The sequence below is a fragment of the Tamandua tetradactyla genome, chromosome 4 (assembly GCF_023851605.1).
Source record: "Tamandua tetradactyla isolate mTamTet1 chromosome 4, mTamTet1.pri, whole genome shotgun sequence".
Taxonomy (NCBI): Eukaryota; Metazoa; Chordata; class Mammalia; order Pilosa; family Myrmecophagidae; genus Tamandua; species Tamandua tetradactyla.
The window spans coordinates 80,389,642-80,417,523 of record NC_135330.1 but is presented as its reverse complement, the minus strand read 5'-3'; the positions used below and the strand labels follow the sequence as shown (position 1 = coordinate 80,417,523).

The window sequence follows — 27,882 nt, the reverse complement described above, 5'->3', positions numbered from 1 at the left end:
GCCAGACTGGGCTAAAGGGTTTATTTAAATATCCCATAAGTGATGGTGAGCCACAGAAGGATTTTTGATGAGAAGTGTGGTTTGAAATGATGTGTTTATCCTGAAAAGCCATGTTTTAATCCTAATCCCATTTGGCAAAGGCAGCCATTTCTTCTCATCCTTATTCAGTATTGTATGTTTGAAACTGTAATCAGATCATCTCCCAGGAGATGTGATTTAATCAAGAGTGGTTGTTAAACTGGGTTAAGTAGAGGCATGTCTCCACCCATTTGGATGGGTCTCAGTTAGTTTCTGAACTCCTATAGAGGAAACATTTTGGAGAATCAGAGATTTGGAGGGAGCAGAGAATGCTGCAGCACCATGAAGCAGAGTCCACTAGCCAGTGACCTTTGGCAATGAAGAAAGAAAATGCCTCCTGGGAGCTTCATGAAACCAGAAGCCAGGAGAGAAAGCTCCAAATGACACCATGCTTGCCATGTGCCCTTCCAACTGAGAGAGAAGACCTGTGTTCGCCATGTGCCTTCTCACTTGAGAGAGAAATCCTGAATTTCATCAGCCTTCTTAAACCAAGGTATCTTTCCCTGGATGCCTTAGATTGGACATTTCTATAAATTTGTTTTAATTGGGACATTTCCTCAGACTTAGAACTGTAAACTAGCAACTTTTTAGATTTCCCTTTTTAAAAGCCATTCTGTTTCTGGTATATTGCATTCTGGCTGCTAGCAAACTAGAAGAGGAAGGAAAACATGTTCATGAATTGTACTAGAAGAAAAAAACCACATGTGGTAATGAGGAGATTGGTCTGGAGATGAGACTGGAGGTCATTATAGTAATCAAGATATGAGGTGAAAAGTGGGAAATAAATCTAGAGAACTATGAAAGGAGGGACCAAGGAGAAAACAGAGGTACCAGCAATATGTTTTGCAGGCAGAATGAATTTGGGTGATGAGGTTTTGGAGGAGCTGGCTAAAATGAATCTCAGTCTCTTAGTTTTGGTTCACTGATTACATTTTGGGAATAACAATCTTCCAGGCAGGAAATACTGTGGGGGGGCAGATCCAGGGGTGAAGAATGAAGTGAAATTTGGGGGACATGTTGACCCGAAATGTCCATGGAATACTCAGGAGAATTCAGTATGCAGTTAGAACAGAGGCCTCAAGCTCTGATGTAGAGACAAAAATGTTGGAGTCATCATCCTATTAATGTTATCTGAAACTCTAGGATTAGATGAGGCCATTTAAGTAGTATGAGAAGAGGGACAACTATGGAAGTTTGGGACACCAAAGTCTAAGGGGCAGGTCGTGGAAGAAGAGTCAGTGGACTAGAGACATAACCAAGAAAATGAGTCAGAGAGCCAGGATGGCAAGCCATACATAGTTTTAATAAAAGGTATCAAATTAAGCAGGATTTGGTCATTAGAATCATCAGTAATCTCAGGGAAAACAACAGTGTAGTGGGGACAGAGAAAGGATAAGAAAAGTGTACATAATAAGAAGTAGAAACAAGGAGGGTTGATGAGTTTTTCAGAAATCATGACTGTTTTAGATGAAAATTGGAGGGAGAAAGAACCCTAAGAAAAAACATATTTTGCTTCCATTTACAGTTTTGTTTTGTTTTTAAAGATTTAGGGCAATTTTAGATTTAGCAGACGGAGCTATGGAATAGAAGTGCTTCAAGACAGAAGAAAAGGGATAATTGCCGGTTTAAAGTCTGATACAACATGGAGAATGCATAGATCAAGAACAGCTACATGGTTTTAATTATTTTCATCTTTTTATAGGAATTTCTTGCAGTATGTATCTCAGGCATTTCAGAAACAAATGAATATATAAACCAAAGTTAGCTCATGATATTTATTACTAGGGTTGTTTACAGAAAAGTCTTTTTTTTCACTGTTAATTTAGGCATAAGAATAACTGTCTTATATGACCTGCTTTTAGACCTTTTATTTTAAAAAATCATAAAACTGGCTATATCTGGGACGATATTAGTATCAACTTTTTAAAAAGTGAGGAGGTTTGGAGATAGGGGTTTTGCTTTAGCCCTTAGTAACTACGACCAAACAAGGTGTAGTTCTTGGCAGGGTTCTTGCCACAGACGCATTTGGATCCAGGCTGCAGCTCACAGAGTGGTTTGAAGGGGATGCAAAGGCTTTTAGCTCCCATTGATGGAGCACCAGGTTCAAGGTCTTGATCCCTGAAATAAAGACAAAAACAAAAAACAAAAGCCAAAATCAAGAATTTCAGTCATTAATGCTATGAATTCCATTTTCCTCTGTTGCAAAATTTCTCATGCTTTATCTATTAATTATGCTTACCAGGTAGTGGTTTTTTTGATCCAGTCTTCACAGTCAATTTCTCCACAGAAGATAATCTGAGCAATCTAATAAAAAAAAGAAAAATAATCATATAGTATTAATAACTCCTTCTGTTCTAAAAAAACAAAAAGGTAACATTCGAATTTTCTACTAAACTTACAAATGAAACAGATGGTTCTCCCAGTCTTTTTGAAGCCATGTTACCTTTGCAAGCCTCCGAGGGTATTTGCTCAGAAGGTACAAAACATAGGGAAGAATATCTTTCTACTATTCCAAACCCACACACCACACATCACCAAGATCCAACAAAGACACCGTTGTGATACATCAAAATGTCCAAATACACTGGCTATAAAATAATAGCTGAAGAGAAGGAACAAAAGACAAGCAAACCCAAGTCTAGACCCCAGTTATATCTTCCTAATTTCAATTCTGGACCAGTGTGTGCTTTGCCTATCTAAATGGTATTGGGAGGACAAAAGGTAAATGATAAATAGTAAAGGTCAATAATAACAATGAAAATCATGTAAACCTCACTTTATGCCTAGACTGTTTCTACCATGTTACAAGTATAAGAGTAATTTTTTTTTAAGTAAAAGCATATTTGAAGGTCCAAATAATTTTGTTTGGGAAAAAAAACCTCCCAATTTTGTCTGGTTAGACCACAGAGAATAATGGGGCAGAATCAAGAGACCAGGGTCTTTTAATCCTAATTTTGAAATGCACAACCTGTTTGAGAATCTCCAGACCTGTTTTCTTTTACAAAATGTGGAGGTTGGACTAGATACACATTAAGAATCCCTGCCAGTTCTGAATGGTACATTTCCAGAGCATGTCTACTTCAAAATGAGGTTTGTCTTCAATAATAATTATGTAACAATCCTACAAAAAATTCCTGGAGATCACTGCTGTTGGTGGGGGAGAATCCCATGCATCAGAAATACACACTTTAAAAACAGGTAAGCGGGCAGTCAACAGTGGCTCAGTGGCCCAATTCTTAACTGCCATGCTGGAGACCCGGGTTCAGTTCTATGCAAAAAACAAACAAAAAACCCCCAAACAACAACAACAAACAGCTAGGAAATTATCCAGCTTTTTCATCAATTTCTGATTAAGCATTACAAGCCACCTATTCCATGCTCCAATTAAAAGTCCTTCATGTAAACCCCTCCTAGCATGTGGGATCTGGTTAAACAGGTTTCAAAGGGCTTCTCTAAGGAGAAGAAAAGTGAAAATAAATCAATTAGGAAATTACAGAAAACTGGGCACTTCATCAGGTGAATATTACTGGGGGTGAGGACTGCAGTAATTAATACTTTCCCATAATTAATTATCATAATTATTATAATTATTATTTAAATCTCCTGTTCATTCAGTAGAATGTGTTGGTCTAATTCTCAAAGTTAATAAACTGTTATTTTGATAATCTGTTTTAGGATAATCAAGAGTTCATCTATACCTTGGCAAACCGTAAGGCTAGCAGTAGCTGGGGAGAAGGTGGCAAGCATGGCAAGAATAACTATTTTTTGAAATTTTAGCATGGAAATAATTTGTGCAATAAAAATTAAAATAAAAACAAACCTAGAAACTGATTTTGGTGATGAATGCACAACTACAGATTGATACTATGAGCCACAGATTGTATACTTTAGATGATTATATGGTTTGTAAATACATCTCAATAAAATTGCATTTTAAAGAACAAAATCTAGAGACATAAAAGCAGAAATAATACAGTCACTGCCCCATAGTGAGACTTAGTAAATCATTAGCATTTATACAAACAAAAAACATGAAAAAAATGTACATTCAGAAAAGTGTTGAAATTCATTACAAAAGGCAGAATGGGGGAAAAACTTTGTCAACTACACCGTGTTAAAAATATGAAGACAAAATTTAAAGACTCCCTTTGGGAATAAGTTTAAATTGGTTTTCTTTAAAAATTTTACCTTTAAGTTACAAAAATTTACAGCTCTATTTTTCTATAACTTTAACAACTTTTACAGTGAACAAAGTCTTTTTTATGAAAAAAATCACTAAGCCTTAATGTCTGTACTTCTCTAATGAATTTAAAATCAAATCAAAATAAAGGAGCCATGGTTGTAGCATATGAACAAATTCAAATAAAGCTGTTATTAATTGTACTTAGATTTACACATGATAATTTGGCAAAAAACATGTTTTAATTTTTTTTATCTTCATTAATATGAAAGGATAGCATTTTAACAGCATTTATTCAGCCATGGAAACATTTCTAAGTTTTTATTTGATTATTTCTATATCTATGTTTTAAAAAGACACTATCTTAAAAAAGTAAAGACCATCTTTTACAATCTATGATTTCTTAAATTCTTTAGTAGAAAATGCTGATGGGGAGAAATATTAATTCTTGAAACTCACAATAACCAGTAATAGATTAGTAATGTGTGACAACTGTAAAAATACACATTATGTATAGCTAATATTTATTTTTTTATTTAATTAAAATCCTCCCTTTGGGAAAACTTACTAAAAGTAAGCCCTATAAATAAAAAAGAATTAATTAAAAAAAATTTATACCAACCAGGAAGAGTAGAAATATCAAACTTTCACCTACATTCACGTTCCAAAGCTCTCTTTCCTTTTTCCCTCCTAGTAAATACAATTTTATTTACAATGGCCTCAGAGGTCAGTCAACACATCAGAGCTAACCAACATGAGGTGAGGTGATAGATGGATTTTGAATACTAAATATGAGAGAGAAAGTTAATTATTGGCCATTAAGTATTTCTTGCACATACAACTGCAATCCTTCTGTTTTACTAGAGAAAGATGATAAATTTCTACAGCAGTTTATCTAATACTAGAATTAAAGACATTATTCCACTAATACCTGGTGGGATTCATTTCTGTGAAAGCAACAGATTAACTATTAGTTACTCTATTGATTTATTAACTCTTACACAATGTTTTGAATAGACTGTATTGCAAGCTGACCACTATCATATTTCTATAACTAAGGAAATTAAAAATATATAATCCTTAGTGGACAAAAAGAAAATGATCATAAATAAGTTACAGTGAGAAATGCCTGTCCATGCTTTAGCAGTGGGCATCTGAAAACTAGGCTTAGGCCTGGGCAAAACTCTTCTCTCCACATTACTGAGAAATTTCATTCAATTAAGATCTGGGTAAGTATATATGGTCAGGGAATTGAAAGACACTGACTTTTCATCTTGTTTTAGGAACGTGCTCTTGACATTCTAAACCAGAGCAATGCTTACATTAGGAATTTACATCAAACTGAAACAACTAAACTAAAAATTTCAGTAATAAAGATTTCTGTGGTAATAAGATACATGTTCTTTAGCTAGTATATGCAGCCTGAGAAAAAGTTTTTGCATAATTAGTTTCTAGTGTTATCTAAAAATGATATAATGTTGCAATGCTTTTGGAAATCAAGTGGCAATAAAGGGTACACAATGTTTAGTAATATATAATCCCTTTGTGTGAAGCCTTAAAAAGGAATTAATGTCATGCATAAATTCAGTGAGTCTTAAAATATTTACTGAAATATTTTTATATCCAAAACTTTCTAGAAATCTCTTACCTTTCCAGAATCTAGTACTTTCTGAAACTCTTCCATTGTATTAGCCCCCACCATATGAGTCTTAAGGTCTTCAGAAGCTCTAACAAATGATGTTAGAAAGAACACACCATTTTTCTTACAAATATGACATTTAAATACATGTATAAGATAAACATGACCTTCAGTAAATCTCAGTTATTATTACATTACTGTGAGGATTTACCAAGTACGCAATGGTGATAATTATTTGTGTAACTGCTATTAAATTTCTACTGGTCAACGTACGTGTCCTGGCTATACTACTTGCACTACTCACTCCTCTGAATGAGCCACCTCTTCCTCTTTGTGCATTGTAAACTATCGTGGAATTCTGGGCATTCGAGTATTCTGATGTACTCTGGAAGTCAGATTCTCCCTCTTACACAGGGTTTTATGTAGACTGGCTCTGTGGCGAGGCTCTTCGATGCTTAGCCCAGTTTATATTAAGTCTGTAAATCAGCCCATGGTCTTTCCCGGTGTGTGTCCTGCCCTGAGCACGTGTGGTATTATTTCAAAAACTCCCCAGCATGTGTGACTAATTCCCCGCCAGAAAAGGACCTTTCTTCCCTAGCTTCTCCCCGAGGCCTTCACACTGCACCTTTCCACACTAGCCCTGCTCCACTGCTCTGCTCTCTGTTTCTGAACCACTTTTCTGTCTCAGGTAAATTCAGGGTAGGAAACCTTAACAGGCAGCCTAAGTCAGTTTTCCACGGAGCCAGTGGGGGACCATGTACAAGGACACCTAATATTTTCATTGATGTGTATCAACAATCAGACTCCGCTATTCAAGTTATAATCACGTACCATGTAACTCTTCTTTCATAAGAACCTCACATTTTAGAAATGTAAATAATTATTATTCTCTTCTACATTCAATGTCACAGAGTAAAGGATCACTCATAGAAGGCGACTAAGGAATAGAAGACAATGTTTTTTTTCTTTTGGGAATCTCATGACTAAGATCATGTGATCTGTGCCAGGGATTGCTACGTATTTACCAAATATATTTTTCCTTCTGCCAGAGAACCAGATTAGACTGTATTTTCAAGCCTCCCTTATAGTGAGGTTAAGACCTGGGGAAAGTAATATGTTACCCAGACTTAAGATTTAAGATAGTGGGCTTGCAAATGAATAGCCCAATACTACCTGATTTTAGCACAATAACCTAAGTACACGGAATGAAGCTGAATGTGAGAACAAAGAGGGAGAAGGGCTGGGGGTGCCGTATGAAACCAGAAGGAAAGAGAGATAATAAAGACTGAGATGGTATAATTTAGGAATGCCTGGAGTGTACAGTGATGGTGACCAAATGTACAAATTAAAAAATGTTTTAGCATGAGGAAAAACAAAGGAACATTATATGCAGGTTGTTGAAAACAGATGGCCATCTATAGTTTAAAACTTCAACTTCTGTGTGAAACTAAAGGGAGGAATGTTATATTTTGACTTGTACATTTCCTAATTTAACTTGTATGGTCAGTTTAACTGAACACCATAAGTACATGGAACCTGGAATAGAGCATGAGATTTTGTTGGTTTGTAGGTTAGTGTGATGCCTTGATAAATTCCAGAGTGATCTGAGCAGTGAATAAAGAAGTATTTGCATGTGTATGGTACCAATTCTGTAAGGGTGTTTGCTTTTTGCAGGCTGCGTTTGTATTATGTTGCAACATACCCATGCATAGGTTATTTTATTAATCAGTGACTTTGGTTTCTATGCTGAAATTACATCCCAGTGCTCAAGCCAGTAACGTGAACTTACCGCGTCTTCTTCCCACTGTATTGCCCTCCACAGTCAAACCACACCCTACCCTGTTCATTCCACCTCTCCAAGTGCCATTTCCATCTGCCACTGCTGTAACTGAAGACCTTATCATCTGCTGATTGATTTTTTTTTGCCATAGCTGTTTTTTCAGTCTCTCCCCATCCTCTGGTCCATCCTCATCTTGCTTCCTGGGTAATCATCCAGAGAAATCTGTTTCTATCACTGGCTTGCTCAAAAAATTCCGACTGGGCCAGTCTACACACATCATTAAGCTCTGGGCCTCAGCCTGCTTCTCCAGGTCTTTTCACCACTGCTGCCTGGCACTTTACACCAAAACAATTCTAAGCCACTTGTGGTTCCACACATCCTGCCTCCTGTCCTTCTCTACCTGCCAATTTCTGTGTAGCCTTCAAACCCTTTCATCTTCTGTCTTCCCTGGGCTATTTTCTATTCAACTCCAAGCTTAATCTGTATTCTCCATGACATTTTGTCCCCAGGATGTTTTGTATCTCACCCCCTTGCAAACACTTATCTCTGAGAAATTGTTTACATTTTTATTTTCCACATTTGTTTTCCAAAACCCAGCAATTTTATGGCATCCAGTTAGACTCGATAAATATTGGTTGAATGAAAGAGAAAAAAAAAAGGAGTATTTGCAAAGTCTTCTTGGGGGGAATGGCGAGAAAGGGGGAAACATTCAACTACCCCATTTGGAGAATTCCTGATATTCTTGCAAGCAGTGGGGACAACCAAATCAACAGGCTGAGCCCTCGATCTTGGGGTTCACCCCTATGAAACTTATCCTTGCAAACGGTAGGCTAAGCCTACTTAAAATTAGGCCTAAGAGTCACCCCAGATAGCCTCTTTTGTTGCTCAGATGTGACCTCTCTCTCTCTCTCTCTCTCTAAGCTGAAATGGCAAGAGAACTCATTGCCCTCCCCTACTAGGGATGTAAATCTTCCTGGCAATCTGGGACAGAAATCCAGGGATGAGCTGGGACTCAGCATCAAGGGACTGAGAAAACTTTCTCCACCAAAAGAGCAAAGAGAGTAAAAAGACAAAATAAAATGTCTGTGGCTGAGAGATTTCAAACAGAGTTGAGAGTTCAACTAAACTAAATATTTATATTTAGTTTATATCTATATATTATATAGATATCCTCTTTTTAGTTTATAGTGTATTAGGGTGGCTAGAGGGAAGTTCCTGAAAATGTAGAGCTACGTTCCAGTAGCCAGGCTTCTTAAAGATGGTTGTATAATGATGTAGCTTTTACAACGTGACTGTATGATTGTGAAAACTTTGTGTCTGATGCTCCTTTTATCTACGGTATGGACAGATGAGTAAAAAATATGGATAAAAATAAACAAATAATAGGGGGAGTAAGGTTAAACTAAATTGAGTAGATTGAAATACTAGTGGTCAATGAGAGGGAGGGTTAAGGGGTATGAGTTTTTTCTTTTTTATTCCTTTTGCTGAAGAGACGTGTGTTAAAAAAATGATCATAGCATGATACACAGCTATATGATGATATTGTGAGCCACTGATTGTACACCATGCATAGAATGTGTGCATGTAAAAAAAATTTATAATGTTTGTGGTTAAGGTTTACAATAAAAATATTAAAAAAAAAAAAAAAGATAGTGGCTTGCATCCTACATGTTCTCCTCACTTGCCAGGCAGCTGTAACATGTGATCTAGTTTTGATCACGTAAATGACAACTGGTTTTCAGGGATGGCAGAGGCCATAAAGTGGAAATGACCTGAGTTCCTGAATAACCATGTGGAAGCAGGGCCACCCATTGACCTGAAACACTCACCTTATGCTGTTCCATAAAAAAAAAAAAAAAAAACCCAGCAACTTTTCTCTCAACTCCTGGGCTTCTGTGATCTCTTTGTTATAGTAACTTAATCTATTTCACTCATAGAGAATTTAAACCAAAAACATCTGTTTGACAGACTTGACATTATAAAATCAATCCAGTCTGATGTGGGTTAAACAATCCCAGAAATGATTCAAACCTTCAACAGGGTCCCTATCACCATGGCCTTGATATTAATATTAAATTATTCATACATTAAAATAGTTTTTGCTGTGTTAGGTAAAACAATATCACCAGAAGCCAGTAAAATTTGATACTTTTTTAAAACTCTGAAAGTAGTGTTATTCTAACCTTAAGTTTTTTTTCCCCTGAACAATATTCTGTCTAGAACTTTGATCTATTCAAAGGTCTTATATTTGACAAACTCACTGCAATGTATAAGATTTTTTTTTAGGGAAAATCAAAATTTAACGGTAAGACAACTCATATGAAGTGAAAAAATCTGATCTAAATCACAAATCCAAAATGATCTTAATGTACACACCCATATTTGCCCAGCCATATTAAAAAGAGAAGGAAATGCACCAAAATGCTGTCATTGTATATATCTCTGCATAGGGATACAAGCAGCTTTATTTTTCTTTATATTTTTCAATTTTTCTACAACAAGCATGTATACATAAATAGAAAAAAATGTAAAAACAAAGCAGAAATCATTGCAAAAGGTGAACTGTCTAAACAAAAACCATTGAACAAGTAGCTCTCATATAAAAGAGAATAGGGAACTTAGATGTGAAAAGGAGCCATGTGATAAGAATTTCTCCTAAAAAAATCAACTGTTTATTAATAAATCCATCTGACAAATATTTACTAAGCACTCATACATTTTAATTTTTATATTAACACAGAAGATAAACATAAATAAGAAAAAGATTATCCTCCAAGAACTTACAGAGGTGTAAGCAATCTAGATAGGTGAGCCAAGTCAAGAAAAAATAAAATGTTTATAAAGCTTCTTTTTCTTTTCATTCAAAGTGAAAATGAATGTATAGATGCTTCTCATGGGGAAAAAATGTACCTTCATGCAACTTACATTAGCAAATTTATTGGTTAGCAATGTCAATGAAAAACACGTCTCTTTAGGCACACTGCAACAGTGGTTTCCCAACCAGGGGTGTGCATGTGCATCATGCAGAGAGCATTTTACCCCTGAAAACCAGAACCTATCTTAAACAGAATGAATCAGAATCTCCAGGTGTAAATCTCAGGTATGTGTATGTTCCCAAAGCTTCCAGGTGACTCTCAAGAGAATCCCTGGGAAAGAACCATTGCACTAACATACACTACTTGAATGGTAGCAGTAAATGCAGGTAGCTCTCTAAGCTTTTATTTCTGATACTCTTACCTGTTCTGAGCTCAGACAAACTTCTATTGCATTATTTCATTTCTAAACCAAATAAATCCTTGAAATTACCCCCCAAGATACTTATTAGTTCAATTTAAGGGCAGGCCAGCCAAGATAAGCAAAACCACTCACTTAAAAATACATTAACAAATGTTAAAATAAATTTAGTTTGAAATGCTAGTGATCAAGGAAAGGGAGAGGTAAGGGGTATGGTATGTATAATCTTTTTTTTCTGTTTTCATTTTATTTCTTTTTCTGTTGTCTTTTTATCTCTTTTTCTGAATTGATGCAAATGTTCTAAGAAATGATCGTGATGTTGAATATGCAACTATGTGATGATATTGTGAATTACTGATTATATATGTAGAATGGAATGCGATGTTAAGAATGTTTTTGTGGATTGATTTCTAATGTTGTGTTAGTTAATTTTTTTTAATTAATAAAAAAAAAGAATGTTTTTGTTCATTTGTTGTTAAATTTTTTAAATTAATAAATAAAAAAAAGTGACAGCATAAAAAAAATACATTAAGTTAGTGTATTAGTTAGGGTTCTCTAGAGAAACAGAACCAACAGGGAACACTTGCAAATATAAAATTTATGAAAGTGTCTCACGTGACCGTAGGAACGCAGAGTCCAAAATCCACAGGGCAGGCTGCGAAGCCGATGACTCCAATGGATGGCCTGGACGAACTCCACAGGAGAGGCTCACCAGCCAAAGCAGGAATGCAACCTGTCTCCTCTGAGTCCTCCTTAAAAGGCTTCCCATGATTGGATTTAGCATCACTAATTGCAGAAGATACTCCCCTTTGGCTGATTACAAATGGAATCAGCTGTGGATGTAGCTAACGTGATCATGACCTAATCCTATGAAATGTCCTCATTGCAACAGACAGGCCAGCGCTTGCCCAATCAGATGAACAGGTACCACAACTTGGCCAAGTTGACACCTGTCCCTAACCATGACAGTTAGCAACAAGCCAAGGCTAAAATGTACATTGGCTTATCCCTTCCAATCCAAGGTTTACTGAGGCCTAGTATGAGTTCAGCACAGGCTACTAGAAGATAAATGAATAAATAAGATGCACATGTTACAATCCCAGAAACTGAGCCTCTATCACCAATGGCAGTGGGCATTCCTCTCTGTTTAAGGGGGGCAGGAAAGGAAACAGAGGTGTCACACCAATCCCACCAACTTTCTGGAAGCTTTGCCTTGAGTTCTGGGATTCTGAAAAGAATCTGCCACCCTGTCGAGTTTCTTTGAGTAAATGGCTTCTGTCTCATACCAGGAAACGGAAGTCTTCTTCTCACCTGGACACAGGCGACTCGGGGTGGTAACACCAGACCCACGTTGTCCCCGTGAACCATGGTCATCACACCAATAGTTCGGGTTGTGAGGCCCCAGGAGTTCTGATAGGCAAACTGCTTCTCTCCTGGTGCCTTTGGATCATCAAAACTAATTTCAAACATTTTGGAGAAATTTTGCCCTAAATGATGGGATGTAGCTCCCTAAATACAGGCTTTAAGTTTAATAACCTATTATGCCTTTGAAAATGACTACTATAAGATCACGGATTAAAAAGCATTAGACTGATTTTCTCTTCCCTGTTTTTTTATATTAAATATGGCTTAAAAATAAATGCATAACTGATATAAGAACAGACTAAGAATTAATTTTAAAAAAAAACTACAAAAGGGCCTTGATCTGGGCAGCACCTATCTATCACCAGAGTAATTTACTTACAAAGTATAAAAAGAAATCCATGTTTTGGTAGTTCAGAAGCAAGCCATGACCGAAAGTAAAGACTACATAAATAACCTCAGAGGCTCAGGGAAAGGGGACAGACCTGCTGGAAGTTATAATATGGTCTCAGAAAACACGTGAAATACTCATTTTTAAAAAGTCTACTTCTCTGATGAGAGAAGGAGTTGTTGCAGATATCTCCTGGCTATGCGTACAGTCATCAGATAGAATCATAAGGGGTAATTTGACACCTGGAGAGCTCTTCCACTAGCAGATATAAATGCTTCTATGGTAGTTGTATAGTCTCCTCCCGCAAATTTCTCCTTTTCAGTCTTTCTTCCTTTTACAAGAGGAATTGCCAGGAGTTCTTCATATACCTGAGCATATAAATCAAGTATCTGCAAGACCTGCAAAAGTATTTTAAATGTAAATGTGTTTAAATTTAGGGCATATTTAAATACATTATAGAGCCAAAAATCTGCACAACTTAGAAATGTTGGGAAAAACACCTCAAACAATAAAAACCTTTTTAATGAGGACGTTAAAGAAGTCAGTTTGAATTTATTAAGGAAGATATTCAACAAAATAATTCAACTTATAGTTGTTTACTGAATGCATATTACGTAATCAAATAGCACTGTACTGCTTGCAGCTGAAACAAAAGGAGAGCCTGGGCAAAGGAACATAACATAACATGGAAGACAACTTTTTATACCTCCTCCGCTGCTTCTTCAAATGTAGCAAAAGCACTGTGCCCTTCCTGCCAGAGGAATTCACAAGTACGAAGGAAAGGCTGAGGATGCTTGAACTCCCAACGCTGTTAAGATGCAAGGATACAATTTGGCCATTATATACAGCTTTTCAACTTCTGATTAACAATTTTACATGGTAAATAATCAGAAATCATCATTCTGATCCAAAATACGTCAAAAATGCTTCCAAACTCCCAAACCTTTGAATACAAAAATAAGGAAAAAGGGAATGTGTTTTTTAAAAGAAAACAAAATGATAAGAATACAGAATGCTGGAAGAGGTGAATACCTACCACCACGTTGCACCACTGATTGAGCCTGATGGGCAGGTCTCTGTGTGACTGCACCCATTTGGCATATGCAGGATACATTACTGAAAAGTCAGAGAGGAAGACGCAAGATTAGTCATTTAAGACTGTGTTTCTCCTTGAAGTGCAGTTAATAGGAATTAAATTAAAATGTTGCATTTATATGCTTTTCCAATGCTTGAATGGTAAGTGAATTGTATTATTATATATTTTGGAATATAATATTAAGAACATAAATTTATAAAAACTTGACATACTTTACATTCTTCACAACGAGATTTACATTGTGAAGCATTTCCGAGATTTAAGTGGCATGAAACATTGAAATGTGCACTTATTATGAATACTGACAACACAGGCATTCTGGTTACTGGATTAACGTAGTTATTACGTTAAGATTAATCTGTTTCAATACAATTTTTCTAATTAAAAAGTGATATGTTCATTACTCTAAATCCAATTCTGCAGGAAAACTCGATGCTCTCGCCTCTATGTGGTACAAGCCATTCAGAGGTGAAAATCCCCCTGACAACAAGGGGCATGACTGTTAAGGATGAGTCTGATCCTGGCACCATGGGATTGGCAAAGCCTTCTGGACCAAAAGGTGGAAAGAAGAGTAATAAAATAAGGCATCAGTGACCAAGAGAGATCAAACGGAGTCAAGAGGCTACTTTAACACAGGCTTCAGTTAGACAGTGCTAATTGCCATGCTAAACCACAATCAACATCACTCCTGTTGATTCTTAAGAATACCTACAGCTTGAACTGAAACTCTATAAAGGTTTCATGCACTGGGTTTGCCTTCTGGGAACCTATAATTCCCGGATGGTTCCTAGGTCAGATAAATTCCAAAACACAGAGGGAACAGCCTCTCCAAGATTGTCAACTGATTACATCCCCCTTTTCTTTAATGTTGACATCCCTTCTCAACATGAAAAAATTAGAACAGGTATTGCCCAAGAATCCCTATAGATTGGGAGAAGGATCAGAGAAGAAAGAGGAGGTATAACAGAGAGAATAGGATTTAACAAATGAATACGACTGCTGAATCACTGTATTAATATTCTTTCTAGCCTCCAGTGTTGTGGAGCAGCTGGAAGGAAAAATCTAAGATGGTGGAATGATAGCCCATGACAAACTATGGGATCTGTTCTGTAAGTACTTGTTAAAGTGTGCTTTGAAATTATTGCTTTTTTCTTTCTTTGCTATGTAAATGTTATATTTCACAATAAAAAAGTTAAAAAAATATATAACTTACCCTCGAAGCAGCTAGAAGGAGAAACCTGAAATTGTGGAACTGTAACCCATAACAAACTCTAAAATCTGTTCTATAACTACCTGCTACAATGTACTTCGAAATCTGTTGCTTTTTTGTATATATACTTCACAATAAAAATTTTTTTTTTCGTTTTTTTTTTAATTTTTTTATTAATCAAAAAAAGAAAAGAAATTAACACAACATTTAGAAATCATTCCATTCTACAAATGCACTCAGTAATTCTTAGTATCATCACATAGATGTATGATCATCATTTCTTAGTACATTTGCATCGATTTAGGAAAAGAACTAGCAAAACAGCAGAAAAAAATATAGAATGTTAATATAGAGAAGAGAATTAAAATAATAATACTAATAATATATATATATATATATAAAAAGGAAAAAGAAAAAAAAACAAAAACAAAAGATACAAACACACAAACAAACAAACAAAAAAACATATTTCAGGTGCAGCTTCATTCAGTGTTCCAACATAGTTACATTACACTTAGGTATTATTGTGCTGTCCATTTTTGAGTTTTTGTATCTAGTCCTGTTGCACAATCTGTATCCCTTCAGCTCCAATTACCCATTATCTTACCCTGTTTCTAACTCCTGCTGGTCTCTGTTACCAATGATATATTCCAAGCTGATTCTCAAATGTCGGTTCACATCAGTGGGACCTTACAGTATTTGTCCTTTAGTTTTGGGCTAGACTCACTCAGCATAATGTTCTCTAGGTCCATCCATGTTATTACATGCTTCATAAGTTTAGTCTGTCTTAAAGCTGCATAATATTCCATCGTAGGTATATGCCACAGTTTGTTTAGCCACTCGTCTGTTGATGAACATTTTGGCTGTTTCCATCTCTTTGCAATTGTAGATAATGCTGCTATAAACACTGGTGTGCAAATGTCCGTCTGTGTCTTTGCCCTTAAGTCCCTTGAGTAGATACCTAGCAGTGGTATTGCTGGGTCGTAATCCATTCTGCCATTCTATGTCTTTTGATTGGGAAATTCAGTCCATTAACTTTTAGTATTATTACTGTTTGGATAATATTTTCCTCTACCATTTTGGCTTTTGTATTATATATATCATATCTGATTTTCCTTCTTTCTACACTTTACTCCATACCTCTCTCTTCTGTCTTTTCGTATCTGACTCTAATGCTCCCTTTAGTATTTCTTGCAGAGCTGGTCTCTTGGTCACAAATTCTCTCAGTGACTTTTTGTCTATAAATGTTTTAATTTCTCCTTCATTTTTGAAGGACAATTTTGCTGGATATAGGAGTCTTGGTTGGCAGTTTTTCTCTCTTAGTAATTTAAATATATCATCCCACTGTCTTCTAGCTTCCATGGTTTCTGATGAGAAATCTACACATAGTCTTATTGGGTTTCCCTTGTATGTGACAGATTGTTTTTCTCTTGCTGCTTTCAAGATCCTCTCTTTCTCTTTGACCTCTGACATTCTAACTAGTAAGTGTCTTGGAGAACGCCTATTTGGGTCTATTCTCTTTGGGGTGCGCTGCACTTCTTGGATCTGTAAATTTAGGTCTTTCATAAGAGTTGGGAAATTTTCAGTGATAATTTCTTCCATTAGTTTTTCTCCTCCTTTTCCCTTCTCTTCTCCTTCTGGGACACCCACAACACGTATATTTGTGCGCTTCATATTGTCATTCAGTTCCCTGATCCCCTGCTCAAGTTTTTCCATTCTTTTCCCTATAGTTTCTGTTTCTTTTTGGAATTCAGATGTTCCATCCTCCAGTTCACTAATTGTAGCTTCTGTCTCTTTAGATCTACCATTGTAGGTATCCATTGTTTGTTCCATTTTTTCTTCTTTGTCTTTCACTCCCATACATTCTGTGATTTGTTTTTTCAGATTTTCTATTTCTTCTTTTTGTTCAGCCCATGTCTTCTTCATGTCCTCCCTCAATTTATTGATTTGGTTTTTGAAGAATTTTTCCATTTCTGTTCGTATATTCAGCATTAGTTGTCTCAGCTCCTGTATCTCATTTGAACTATTGGTTTGTTCCTTTGACTGGGCCATATCTTCAATTTTCCGAGCGTCATCCATTATTTTCTGCTGGTGTCTGGGCATTTGATCAGATTTCCCTGGGTGTGGGACCAGCTGGTTGAAAGCTTTGTCTGTGAAATCTCTGGGCTCTGTTTTTCTTTTCCTGCCCAGTAGGTGGCGCTCGTGGCGCTCGTCTGTCTGCACGGCAGTCGGCCCGGGAAACCGCGCGTGGAGGGCGGGGGGTGTCGCCGGCCGCCCTGGCTTGGGAGAGTGCGGGTCCTAATTGCCCAGCTGGCCCGAAACGCCAAGTGTGACGGGAGGGCCCCGCTATCCAACGTTCCCAGTCAGACCGGGGAGCCACGTGCGTGGAGGGGACCCCAGTCGCCAGCCGCCCCGGCCGGGAAAACGCGCGCCCCTCGGGTAGCTCACCGCAGCAGATTCTCCTTGCCCGTTCAGCTGTTCCAGAATGGGGTACGCTGTCTTTTTGGTCTCTGTCGTGACTCCGGGAGCTGTTTCGTATTGTTTCTGTTTCTTTAGTTGCTTTTCTGGAGGAGGAACTAAGACCCGCGCGTTTTACTAAGCCGCCATCTTCTCCGGAAGTCCTAAAAATTTTTTTTTTTAAAGTGCAATACTGACTTCCGGAGAAGATGGCAGCTTAGTAAGACACGCGGGTCTTAGTTCCTCCTCCAGAACAGCTACTAGGGAAGTAGAAACAGTACAGAACAGCTCCCGGAGCCACAACAGAGACCAAGAAGACAGCGTACCCCATTCTGGAATGGCTGACTGGCTGGGAGAACCCGCTGCAGTGAGATCACCAAGGGGCGCGTGCTTCCCCGGGCCGGGGCGGCAGGCGGCCAGAGTCCCTCCCTCCCTCCTTCCCAGGCCGGCTGGGAGAATTGGACAGGCGATCCCCTCAAGCCGCAGCAGCTGGCGCCCCCCCAATGCACGGCCCCCCGGACCAGCTGGGAGAATTGGATTGGAGATCCCCCAAGCCACGGAGACCGGCGACCGGGGTCCTTTCCAAACATGTGGCTTCCAGGTCTGGCTGGGAATGGTGGATAGGCACTCCCCCAAGCTGCGGCAGCCGGTGCCCCCACGCCACACTTGGCACCCCGGGCCGGCTGGGAAATTTGGACTGATGCTCCCCCAAGCCGCGGAGGCTGGGGCCCCCCACCATGCTTGGTGCCCCGGGCCGGCTGGGAAATTTGGACAGGCGCTCCCCCAAGCCGCGGAGGCCGGCACCCCCCCACCATGCTTGGTGCCCCAGGCTGGCTGGGAAATTTGGACAGGCACTTCCCCAAGCCGTGGAGGCTGGCAACCCTCCCCACGCGCAGATTCCCGGGCCTGCTGGGAGATTCGGATTGGCACTCCCCCAAGCTGCTTCGGCTGGCGACCCTCCCCTACAGCAAGAATTTTCCAAAGTTAAAGGAGCCATAGCATCTTTTACTGGTGGGACCCGCAGACAGACGAGGGCCACGAGCGCCACCTACTGGGCAGGATAAGAAAAACAGAGCCCAGAGATTTCACAGGAAAATCTTTCAACCTGCTGGGTCCAACACCCAGGGAAATCTGATTAAATGCCCAGATGCCAGCAGAAGATAACGGATCATGCTCAGAAAATTGAAGATATGGCCCAGTCAAAGGAACAAACCAATAGTTCAAATGAGATACAGGAGCTGAGACAACTAATGCTGAATATACGAACAGAAATGGAAAACCTCTTCAAAAACCAGATCAATAAATTGAGGGAGGACATGAAGAAGACATGGGCTGAACAAAAAGAAGAAATAGAAAAACTGAAAAAACAAATCACAGAACTTATGGGAGTGAAGGACAAAGTAGAAAAGATGGAAAAAACAATGGATACCTACAATGGGAGATTTAAAGAGACAGAAGCTAGAATTAGTGAATTGGAGGATGGAACATCTGAATTCCAAAAAGAAACAGAAACTATAGGGAAAAGAATGGAAAAATTTGAACAGGGGATTAGGGAACTAAAGGACAATATGAACCACACAAATATACGTGCTGTAGTTGTCCCAGAAGGAGAAGAGAAGGGAAAAGGAGGAGAAAAACTAATGGAAGAAATTATCACTGAAAATTTCCCAACTCTTATGAAAGACCTAAAATTACAGATCCAAGAAGTGCAGCGCACCCCAAAGAGATTAGACCCAAATAGGCATTCTCCAAGACACTTACTAGTTAGAATGTCAGAGGTCAAAGAGAAAGAAAGGATCTTGAAAGCAGCAAGAGAAAAACAATCCATCACATACAAAGGAAACCCAATAAGACTATGTGTAGATTTCTCATCAGAAACCATGGAAGCTAGAAGACAGTGGGATGATATATTTAAATTACTAAAAGAGAAAAACAGCCAACCAAGACTTCTATATCCAGCAAAATTGTCCTTCAAAATTGAGGGAGAAATTAAAACATTTTCAGACAAAAAGTCACTGAGAGAATTTGTGACCAAGAGACCAGCTCTGCAAGAAAAGCTAAAGGGAGCACTAGAGTCAGATATGAAAAGACAGAAGAGAGACATATGGAGAAGAGTGTAGAAAGAAGGAAAATCAGATATGGTATATATAATACAAAAGGCAAAATGGTAGAGGAAACTACTACCCAAACAGTAATAACACTAAATGTTAATGGACTGAACTCCCCAATCAAAAGACATAGACTGGCAGAACGGATTAAAACACAGGATCCTTCTATATGCTGTCTCCAGGAAACACATCTTAGACCCAAAGATAAACATAGGTTGAAAGTGAAAGGTTGGGAAAAGATATTTCATGCAAATGACAACCAGAAAAGAGCAGGAGTGGCTATACTAATATCCAACAAATTAGACTTCAAATGTAAAACAGTTAAAAGAGACAAAGAAGGACACTATCTACTAATAAAAGGAACAATTCAACAAGAAGACATAACAATCATAAATATTTATGCACCGAACCAGAATGCCCCAAAATACGTGAGGAATACACTGCAAATACTGAAAAGGGAAATAGACACATCTACCATAATAGTTGGAGACTTCAATTCACCACTCTCGTCAATGGACAGAACATCTAGACAGAGGATCAATAAAGAAATAGAGAATTTGAATATTACTATAAATGAGCTAGACTTAACAGACATTTATAGGACATTACACCCCACAACAGCAGGATACACCTTTTTCTCAAGTGCTCATGGATCATTCTCAAAGATAGACCATATGCTGGGTCACAAAGCAAGTCTTAACAAATTTAAAAAGATTGAAATCATACACAACACTTTCTCGGATCATAAAGGAATGAAGTTGGAAATCAATAATAGGCAGAGTGCCAGAAAATTCACAAATACGTGGAGGCTCAACAACACACTCTTAAATAACGAGTGGGTCAAGGAAGAAATTGCAAGAGAAATTAGGAAATATCTCGAGGCGAATGAAAATGAAAACACAACATATGAAAATCTATGGGACGCAGCAAAGGCAGTGCTAAGAGGGAAATTTATTGCCCTAAATGCCTATATCAGAAAAGAAGAAAAGGCAAAAATTCAGGAATTAACTGTCCATTTGGAAGAACTGGAGAAAGAACAGCAAACTAACCCCAAAGCCAGCAAAAGGAAGGAAATAGCAAAGATTAGAGCAGAAATAAATGAAATCAAAAACATGAAAACAATAGAGAAAATCAATAAGACCAGAAGTTGGTTCCATGAGAAAATCAATAAGATTGATGGGCCCTTAGCAAGATTGACAAAAAGAAGAAGAGAGAGGATGCAAATAAATAAGATCAGAAATGGAAGAGGAGACATAACCACTGACCTCACAGAAATAAAGGAGGTAATAACAGGATACTATGAACAACTTTATGCTAATAAATACAACAATTTAGATGAAATGGACGGGTTCCTGGAAAGACATGAACAACCAACTTTGACTCAAGAAGAAATAGATGACCTCAACAAACCAATCACAAGTAAAGGAATTGAATCAGTCATTCAAAAGTTCCCTAAAAAGAAAAGTACAGGACCAGACGGCTTCACATGTGAATTCTACCAAACATTCCAGAAAGAATTAGTACCAACTCTCCTCAAACTCTTCAAAAAAATTGAAGTGGAGGGAAAGCTACCTAATTCATTCTATGAAGCCAACATCACCCTCATACCAAAACCAGGCAAAGATATTACAAAAAAGAAAACTACAGACCAATCTCTCTAATGAATATAGATGCAAAAATCCTCAACAAAATTCTAGCAAATCAAATCCAGCAACACATTAAAAGAATTATACATCATGACCAAGTAGGATTCATCCCAGGCATGCAAGGATAGTTCAACATAAGAAAATCAATTAATGTAATACACCATATCAACAAATCAAAGCAAAAAAATCACATGATCATCTGAATTGATGCAGAGAAGGCATTTGACAAGATTCAACATCCTTTCCTGTTGAAAACACTTCAAAAGATAGGAATACAAGGGAACTTCCTTCAAATGATAGAGGGAATATATGAAAAACCCACAGCTAATATCATCCTCAATGGGGAAAAATTGAAAACTTTCCCCCTAAGATCAGGAACAAGACAAGGATGTCCATTATCACCACTCTTATTCAACATCGTGTTGGAGGTTCTAACCAGAGCAATTAGACAAGAAAAAGAAATACAAGGCATCAAAATTGGAAAGGAAGAAGTAAAACTATCACTCTTTGCAGACGATATGATACTATACGTCAAAAACCCGGAAAAATCCACAACAAAACTACTAGAGCTAATAAATGAGTACAGCAAAGTAGCAGGTTACAAGATCAACATTCAAAAATCTGTAGCATTTCTATGCACTAGCAATGAACAAGCTGAGGGGGAAATCAAGAAACGAATCCCATTTACAATTGCAACTAAAAGAATAAAATACCTAGGAATAAATTTAACTAAAGAGACAAAAAACCTATACGAAGAAAACTACAAAAAACTGTTAAAAGAAATCACAGAAGACCTAAATAGATGGAAGGGCATACCGTGTTCATGGATTGGAAGACTAAATATAGTTAAGATATCAATCCTACCTAAATTGATTTACAGATTCAATGCAATACCAATCAAAATCCCAACAACTTATTTTTCAGAAATAGAAAAACCAATAAGCAAATTTATCTGGAAGGCAGGGTGCCCCAAATTGCTAAAAGTATCTTGAGAAAAAAAAACGAAGCTGGAGGTCTCACGCTGCCAGACTTTAAGGCATATTATGAAGCCACAGTGGTAAAAACAGCATGGTATTGGCATAAAGATAGATACATCGACCAATGGAATCGAATAAAGTGCTCAGATATAGATCCTCTCATCTATGGACATTTGATCTTTGATAAGGCAGTCAAGCCAACTCACCTGGGACAGAACAGTCTCTTCAATAAATGGTGCCTAGAGAACTGGATATCCATATGCAAAAGAATGAAAGAGGACCTGTATCTCACACCCTATACAAAAGTTAACTCAAAATGGATCAAAGATCTAAACATTAGGTCTAAGACCATAAAACAGTTAGAGGAAAATGTTGGGAGATATCTTATGGATCTTACAACTGGAGGTGGTTTTATGGACCTTAAACCTAAAGCAAGAGCACTGAAGAAAGAAAGAAAGAAATGGGAGCTCCTCAAAATTAAACACTTTTGTGCATCAAAGAACTTCATTAAGAAAGTAGAAAGACAGCCTACACAATGGGAGACAATATTTGGAAACGACATATCAGATAAAGGTCTAGTATCCAGAATCTATAAAGAGATTGTTCAACTCAACAACAAAAAGACAGCCAACCCAATTACAAAATGGGAAAAAGACTTGAACAGACACTTCTCAGAAGAGGAAATACAAATGGCCAAAAGGCACATGAAGAGATGCTCAATGTCCCTGGCCATTAGAGAAATGCAAATCAAAACCACAATGAGATATCATCTCACACCCACCAGAATGGCCATTATCAACAAAACAGAAAATGACAAGTGCTGGAGAGGATGTGGAGAAAGAGGCACACTTATCCACTGCTGGTGGGAATGTCAAATGGTGCAACCACTGTGGAAGGCAGTTTGGCGGTTCCTCAAAAAACTGAATATAGAATTGCCATTCGACCCAGCAATACCATTGCTAGGTATCTACTCAAAGGACTTAAGGGGAAAGACACAAACGGACATTTGCACACCAATGTTTATAGCAGCATTATTTACAATTGCAAAGAGATGGAAACAGCCAAAATGTCCATCAACAGACGAGTGGCTAAACAAACTGTGGTATATACATACGATGGAATATTATGCAGCTGTAAGACAGAATAAACTTATGAAGCATGTAATAACATGGATGGACCTAGAGAACATTATGCTGAGTGAGTCTAGCCAAAACTAAAGGACAAATACTGTATGGTCCCACTGATGTGAGCCGACATTCGAGAATAAACTTGGAATATGTCATTGGTAACAGAGACCAGCAGGAGTTAGAAACAGGGTAAGATAATGGGTAATTGGAGCTGAAGGGATACAGACTGTGCAACAGGACTAGATACAAAAACTAAAAAATGGACAGCACTATAATACCTAATTGTAATGTAATTAAGTTAAAACACTGAATGAAGCTCCATCTGAGCTACAGTTTTTTGTTCGTTTGTTTGTTTGTTTGTTTGTGTCTTTTGTTTTTTTTCTTTTTCCTTTTCTTTTCTTTTTTATTATTTTTTTATTTTTTCTCTATATTAACATTCTATATCTTTTTCTGTTGTTTTGCTAGTTCTTTTCCTAAATCAATGCAAATGTACTAAGAAATGATGATCATGCATCTATGTGATGATGTTAAGAATTACTGATTGCATATGTAGACTGGAATGATTTCTAAATGTTGTGTTAATTTCTTTTTTCTTTAATTAATAAAAAAAGTGAAATACTCAGGTAAAGAACATGCGGAAAAGTTAATATAGTATAAAGGGTAAAACTTAAATAATCTATAATCGCATGCTCAGAAAGACTTACTGCTAATACTTCATGTATTTTTCACTCTTTTATATACTCAGCATATGAAAGCTTTTTGTTACGAATGGCTAAATTAAGTTAAGGGGCCTATCTTCTCATAGCACATACATGATTATATATAAATAATAAAAAAAATTTCCAATCTGCTATATGAAAAGAGTTGATATAATTTTAATAATAACACATCATTGTAATATTAGGTTAGATAATTACTAGAAATACCATACCAAGAACAGTGTAATCCTTAACTGTAAAGATAGAGAATCACTTTGGAAGATATCAACAAGCCTACAGTGGCTCCTCCATTTATTACGTGTGACTTTAGGAAAATCATTTAACCTTTCACAAAACCTACTTTACCTACAAAATCAAGATTACAGTAGCTATCCCTAGTTTCCTCACAACACTGTTGAAAGAACAAAATAAGAATGTATTCTGGATGATGAGTAAGTTTTGGTAACAGATGGCACTGGTAACAACACTGTGAACATTATTGACAGCACTGAATTAAATATCTGAATGTGGTTAACGGGAAATTTTAAGTTGCATATATATTACTAGAATACAAAAAAAAAGAGAATGTAAATGAAAACAGCCAGTAACCCTGTAAGTTACTATACAACATATTACAATCCTATATGAATAAATTTATTATTAAAATGACTAACGTAAATTGCATAGAGGGAAATACTAGTGGTCAATGAGAGGGAGGGGTAGAGTATGGTATATATGAGTTTTTTCCTTTTTCTTTTTATTTTTTTTTCTGGAGTGATGTAAATGTTCTGAGAAATGATCATGGTGATGAATATACAACTATGTGATGATATTATGAGCCACTGAATGCACACCAAGTATGGAATGTTCATACGTTAAGAATGTTTGCATGGTATGTTGATTGGTTTTAATACAGGGCAGTGTTAAATCAGTATAAAAGTTTCTTAAAATTCCCAGTTTTGTACTAATTTCATTTTACAGCAATTTCAAACCCATCCACTGATCATACTTTGAGAAGCTTTGGCTTCAACCACAGGTTCACATTAGTTATCTCATAGGCATATTCTCCACATTATGAAACAAGTGTTTCCCCTGTGTAAATAAGAACTTGGGGGAAATTGGTATTAATAAAGTTTTTATTTTTTTGATATAACTGATCTAACAAAAAATATACTTTACAATATGACTTCAACTATTTTTTAAAAATGCATAGAAGCAAGAATGGAAGTAGATGTGATTAAATGTTAACAATGGTTAATAATAAAAAAAAGACATGTTATAAGTAAATATAGCATACAAGTTAGTTCCTGTTTGTAATTTTAGGTCATGGATTCCCAGAATAAAATTATTTGGAATGATTTGAAAAATTATAGCAATAAGGAAAAAATGACTAGTATTTAAAAAATAATTTTATCTTAATGATAAACAGCTATGCGATGAATTCTGCACAGAGTCTAAAATTCTATACAACTTAAGTTTCCATTCAGTCTTTATCAATCCTCATTAAAATTCACTGTATCAACAAGGATTATAAGTACATGAAACGAGCTGAAGAAGCTGATGCCTCAAGAAGTCTTCTTCTGACTTCAAGACCCATCCTCACCTGTCTCACTAGTAGGACAAACAGCAATTGGTTCTACCAACTCTGTTTTGCTGGATCTTGTAACCCTGGCAACCTAGGAAGATAGAATCATTTTTTCATATACTGTCTCACCAGCATTTTAGAGTAACAGCACAAACCCAAGCAAATTTTCTGTATTTCGATGTTCTCTATCAACTAAAGCACATCAACATAACTGGGGCTGTTGGCTGTAAGAAAAGGTACATATTTACTGACTTTCTAAATATTAAGAGGTTAAAAACCACTCAGATAACGTGACAGGGAGAATCATAATTTGCCATAAAGACAGAAATATCATTAAAAAATGGCTTTTTACTTCTCTAAATTGATTGTTATACATTCACCTTTTAAATTACTATTCAAGTGTGAACTGAAAACTGTACTTTTAAATTTCTGAAAAAAACAATAAAAATTAATAAAGCAAGCTAACTTACCTCAGGGGCAAAGTCAGCAACATGAGTCTTCTCTTTCTGTAATGCACCTTGAGATACAAACATGGGGAAATAGCAGTTTTCAACACCAAGTTTCTTGATCTCAGCATCAAAAAAGTCCTTGATGGATTCCCAAATGGAGTATGCCCAGGGACGAAGAATATAGCAGCCACTTACATCATAGTATTCAATCATTTCTGACTTCGTGATGACCTTTTAAAAAAGAAAAATATATTCTTTAAAACCTAACTTGAAACAAAATTTGAGTACAAGTGACAAGAGTATAATATTCAAACTGCAAGTCTGGATATTTCCACTTAATGTAAAAAGGTCACAATGTAAGAACAATGATCTTCCTATACTGAAAGAGAACATATAATAAGGCTCTAAACTCTTGAGAAGACTTGAATTCCAATCTTGCCTTTGCAATTTACAATATCTGTGACTTCAGACTAAACCCTTTACCTCACCATGAAAGAATTATCAGATAATGCCTATCAATAGGGTTCTTCTCAATTCACTACTTTATGTGAACAAGCTTTGAAAAAACATGAAACATTAAATGAAAATGAGATGTATTCTCAAAGGTATTATACATTATTACCGTTACATTTGTGCCTGAACTTGAAAATCTAAATGTAAAATGGTCATTGGGAAATTTTAAAGCATAAAAATCACATAAAAAATATCAAATGAATGCAAACTCACTTGAGAATACCTATCTGCAAGATTTTCTTCTTTTTTTTTGCCTCAAGACCCAACTGCAGATATTAAAACATAAAATATAATTCCATTCATTCAGCAGTTGGCTTTAGGTAGAATGGAAATAAACCTCTGAAGTCTAAAATAGTTTGTTTTTCCTTCAGTATGAGTTTTTATGTATTTTTATCACTTCTGTACTCATTCCTAAGATAATGCTTTTAACCAGAAGAAAGTTCAATTATCTCTTAAAAGATAGTGAGATTTGCATCCCACCGAATTAACACAACAAAAATAATTATTACATGAACTACTTCAAAAGTATGACCCTTGTACAAAGATGAAATACTATTGGGGTACGGGGGAAGACTACCATTGCATGCCATGGACTACGCTAACAGGAGGACAGCAACAGTCCCACAGCAAGACCAGAGGTACATAATTACGAGGAAGGACAAGAGTTTAGGGGAGGTCTGGATTTTTTATTTGGTGAGGGTATGTTTATCGGCTATTTTTCTCTTGTGAACAATGAAAACTGTCTAAAATTGAGAGTATTGATCATCATACAACTGAGTGAGGATAATGTGAGACACAGTCTGTAGACTGTGGACATAATCCATGATGCCCAGTGGATGGAGGTGGCTGAAGGACACGCTGGCTGAGAAATGGCATAGCAAACTGTGGTGTATACATACGATTGAATACTGTGGTGCTACAGAAAGGAACAAAGCTGTGAGGCATACAACGATATAAATGAACCTGGGGGACATTATGTGATGCAAAATAAGCCAGAAACAAAAAGCAAATATTGTATGACCACATTTAGAAAATACTTATAAGAAAACTGGATGTAGATTGTAAGCTCTTAGAGCAGTCATATTTAGTCTGGAGCAATAACTGTTACTTCTAGATTTTGATAAGCTGTGCTATGTATGTATAACCTGGTATTTCCCTGAACCTTTGGATACCTGTGTGACACCTAAGACTCAGAGTATGGATCTGCAGGTCTGAAGGGCAGCACTGCCACATGCAACAACTTTAATTGAAAAAGAGATCAGGCTTCAATTAGAGATAGGAATGAAGAAGATGGGGTCAGGACTAAGGTAAATCAGAATACAGAGGTAAGAAGGACACTGTATTTTAGAACT

At 36.9% G+C, this 27,882-nt stretch overlaps 1 protein-coding gene and 1 long non-coding RNA gene across 2 annotated transcripts in view; one reads left to right on the top strand and one right to left on the bottom strand.

Annotated features, from left to right (window-relative positions):
* The window catches only part of LOC143681121 (uncharacterized), a 163,088-nt gene that overhangs the window by 79,080 nt on the left and 56,126 nt on the right, over positions 1-27,882 (top strand). The gene's annotated exons all lie outside the window — the stretch shown is intronic.
* On the bottom strand, positions 1,840-26,230 carry LOC143679252 (bifunctional glutamate/proline--tRNA ligase-like). The gene is made up of 6 exons (XM_077155825.1): positions 26,039-26,230; positions 25,587-25,659; positions 13,701-13,780; positions 13,371-13,472; positions 2,318-2,382; positions 1,840-2,196 (listed from the first exon to the last, which is right to left on the bottom strand). Exons 1-6 carry the CDS (start codon positions 26,228-26,230, stop codon positions 2,046-2,048), a joined length of 663 nt encoding a protein of 220 aa, XP_077011940.1. The 3' UTR covers positions 1,840-2,045.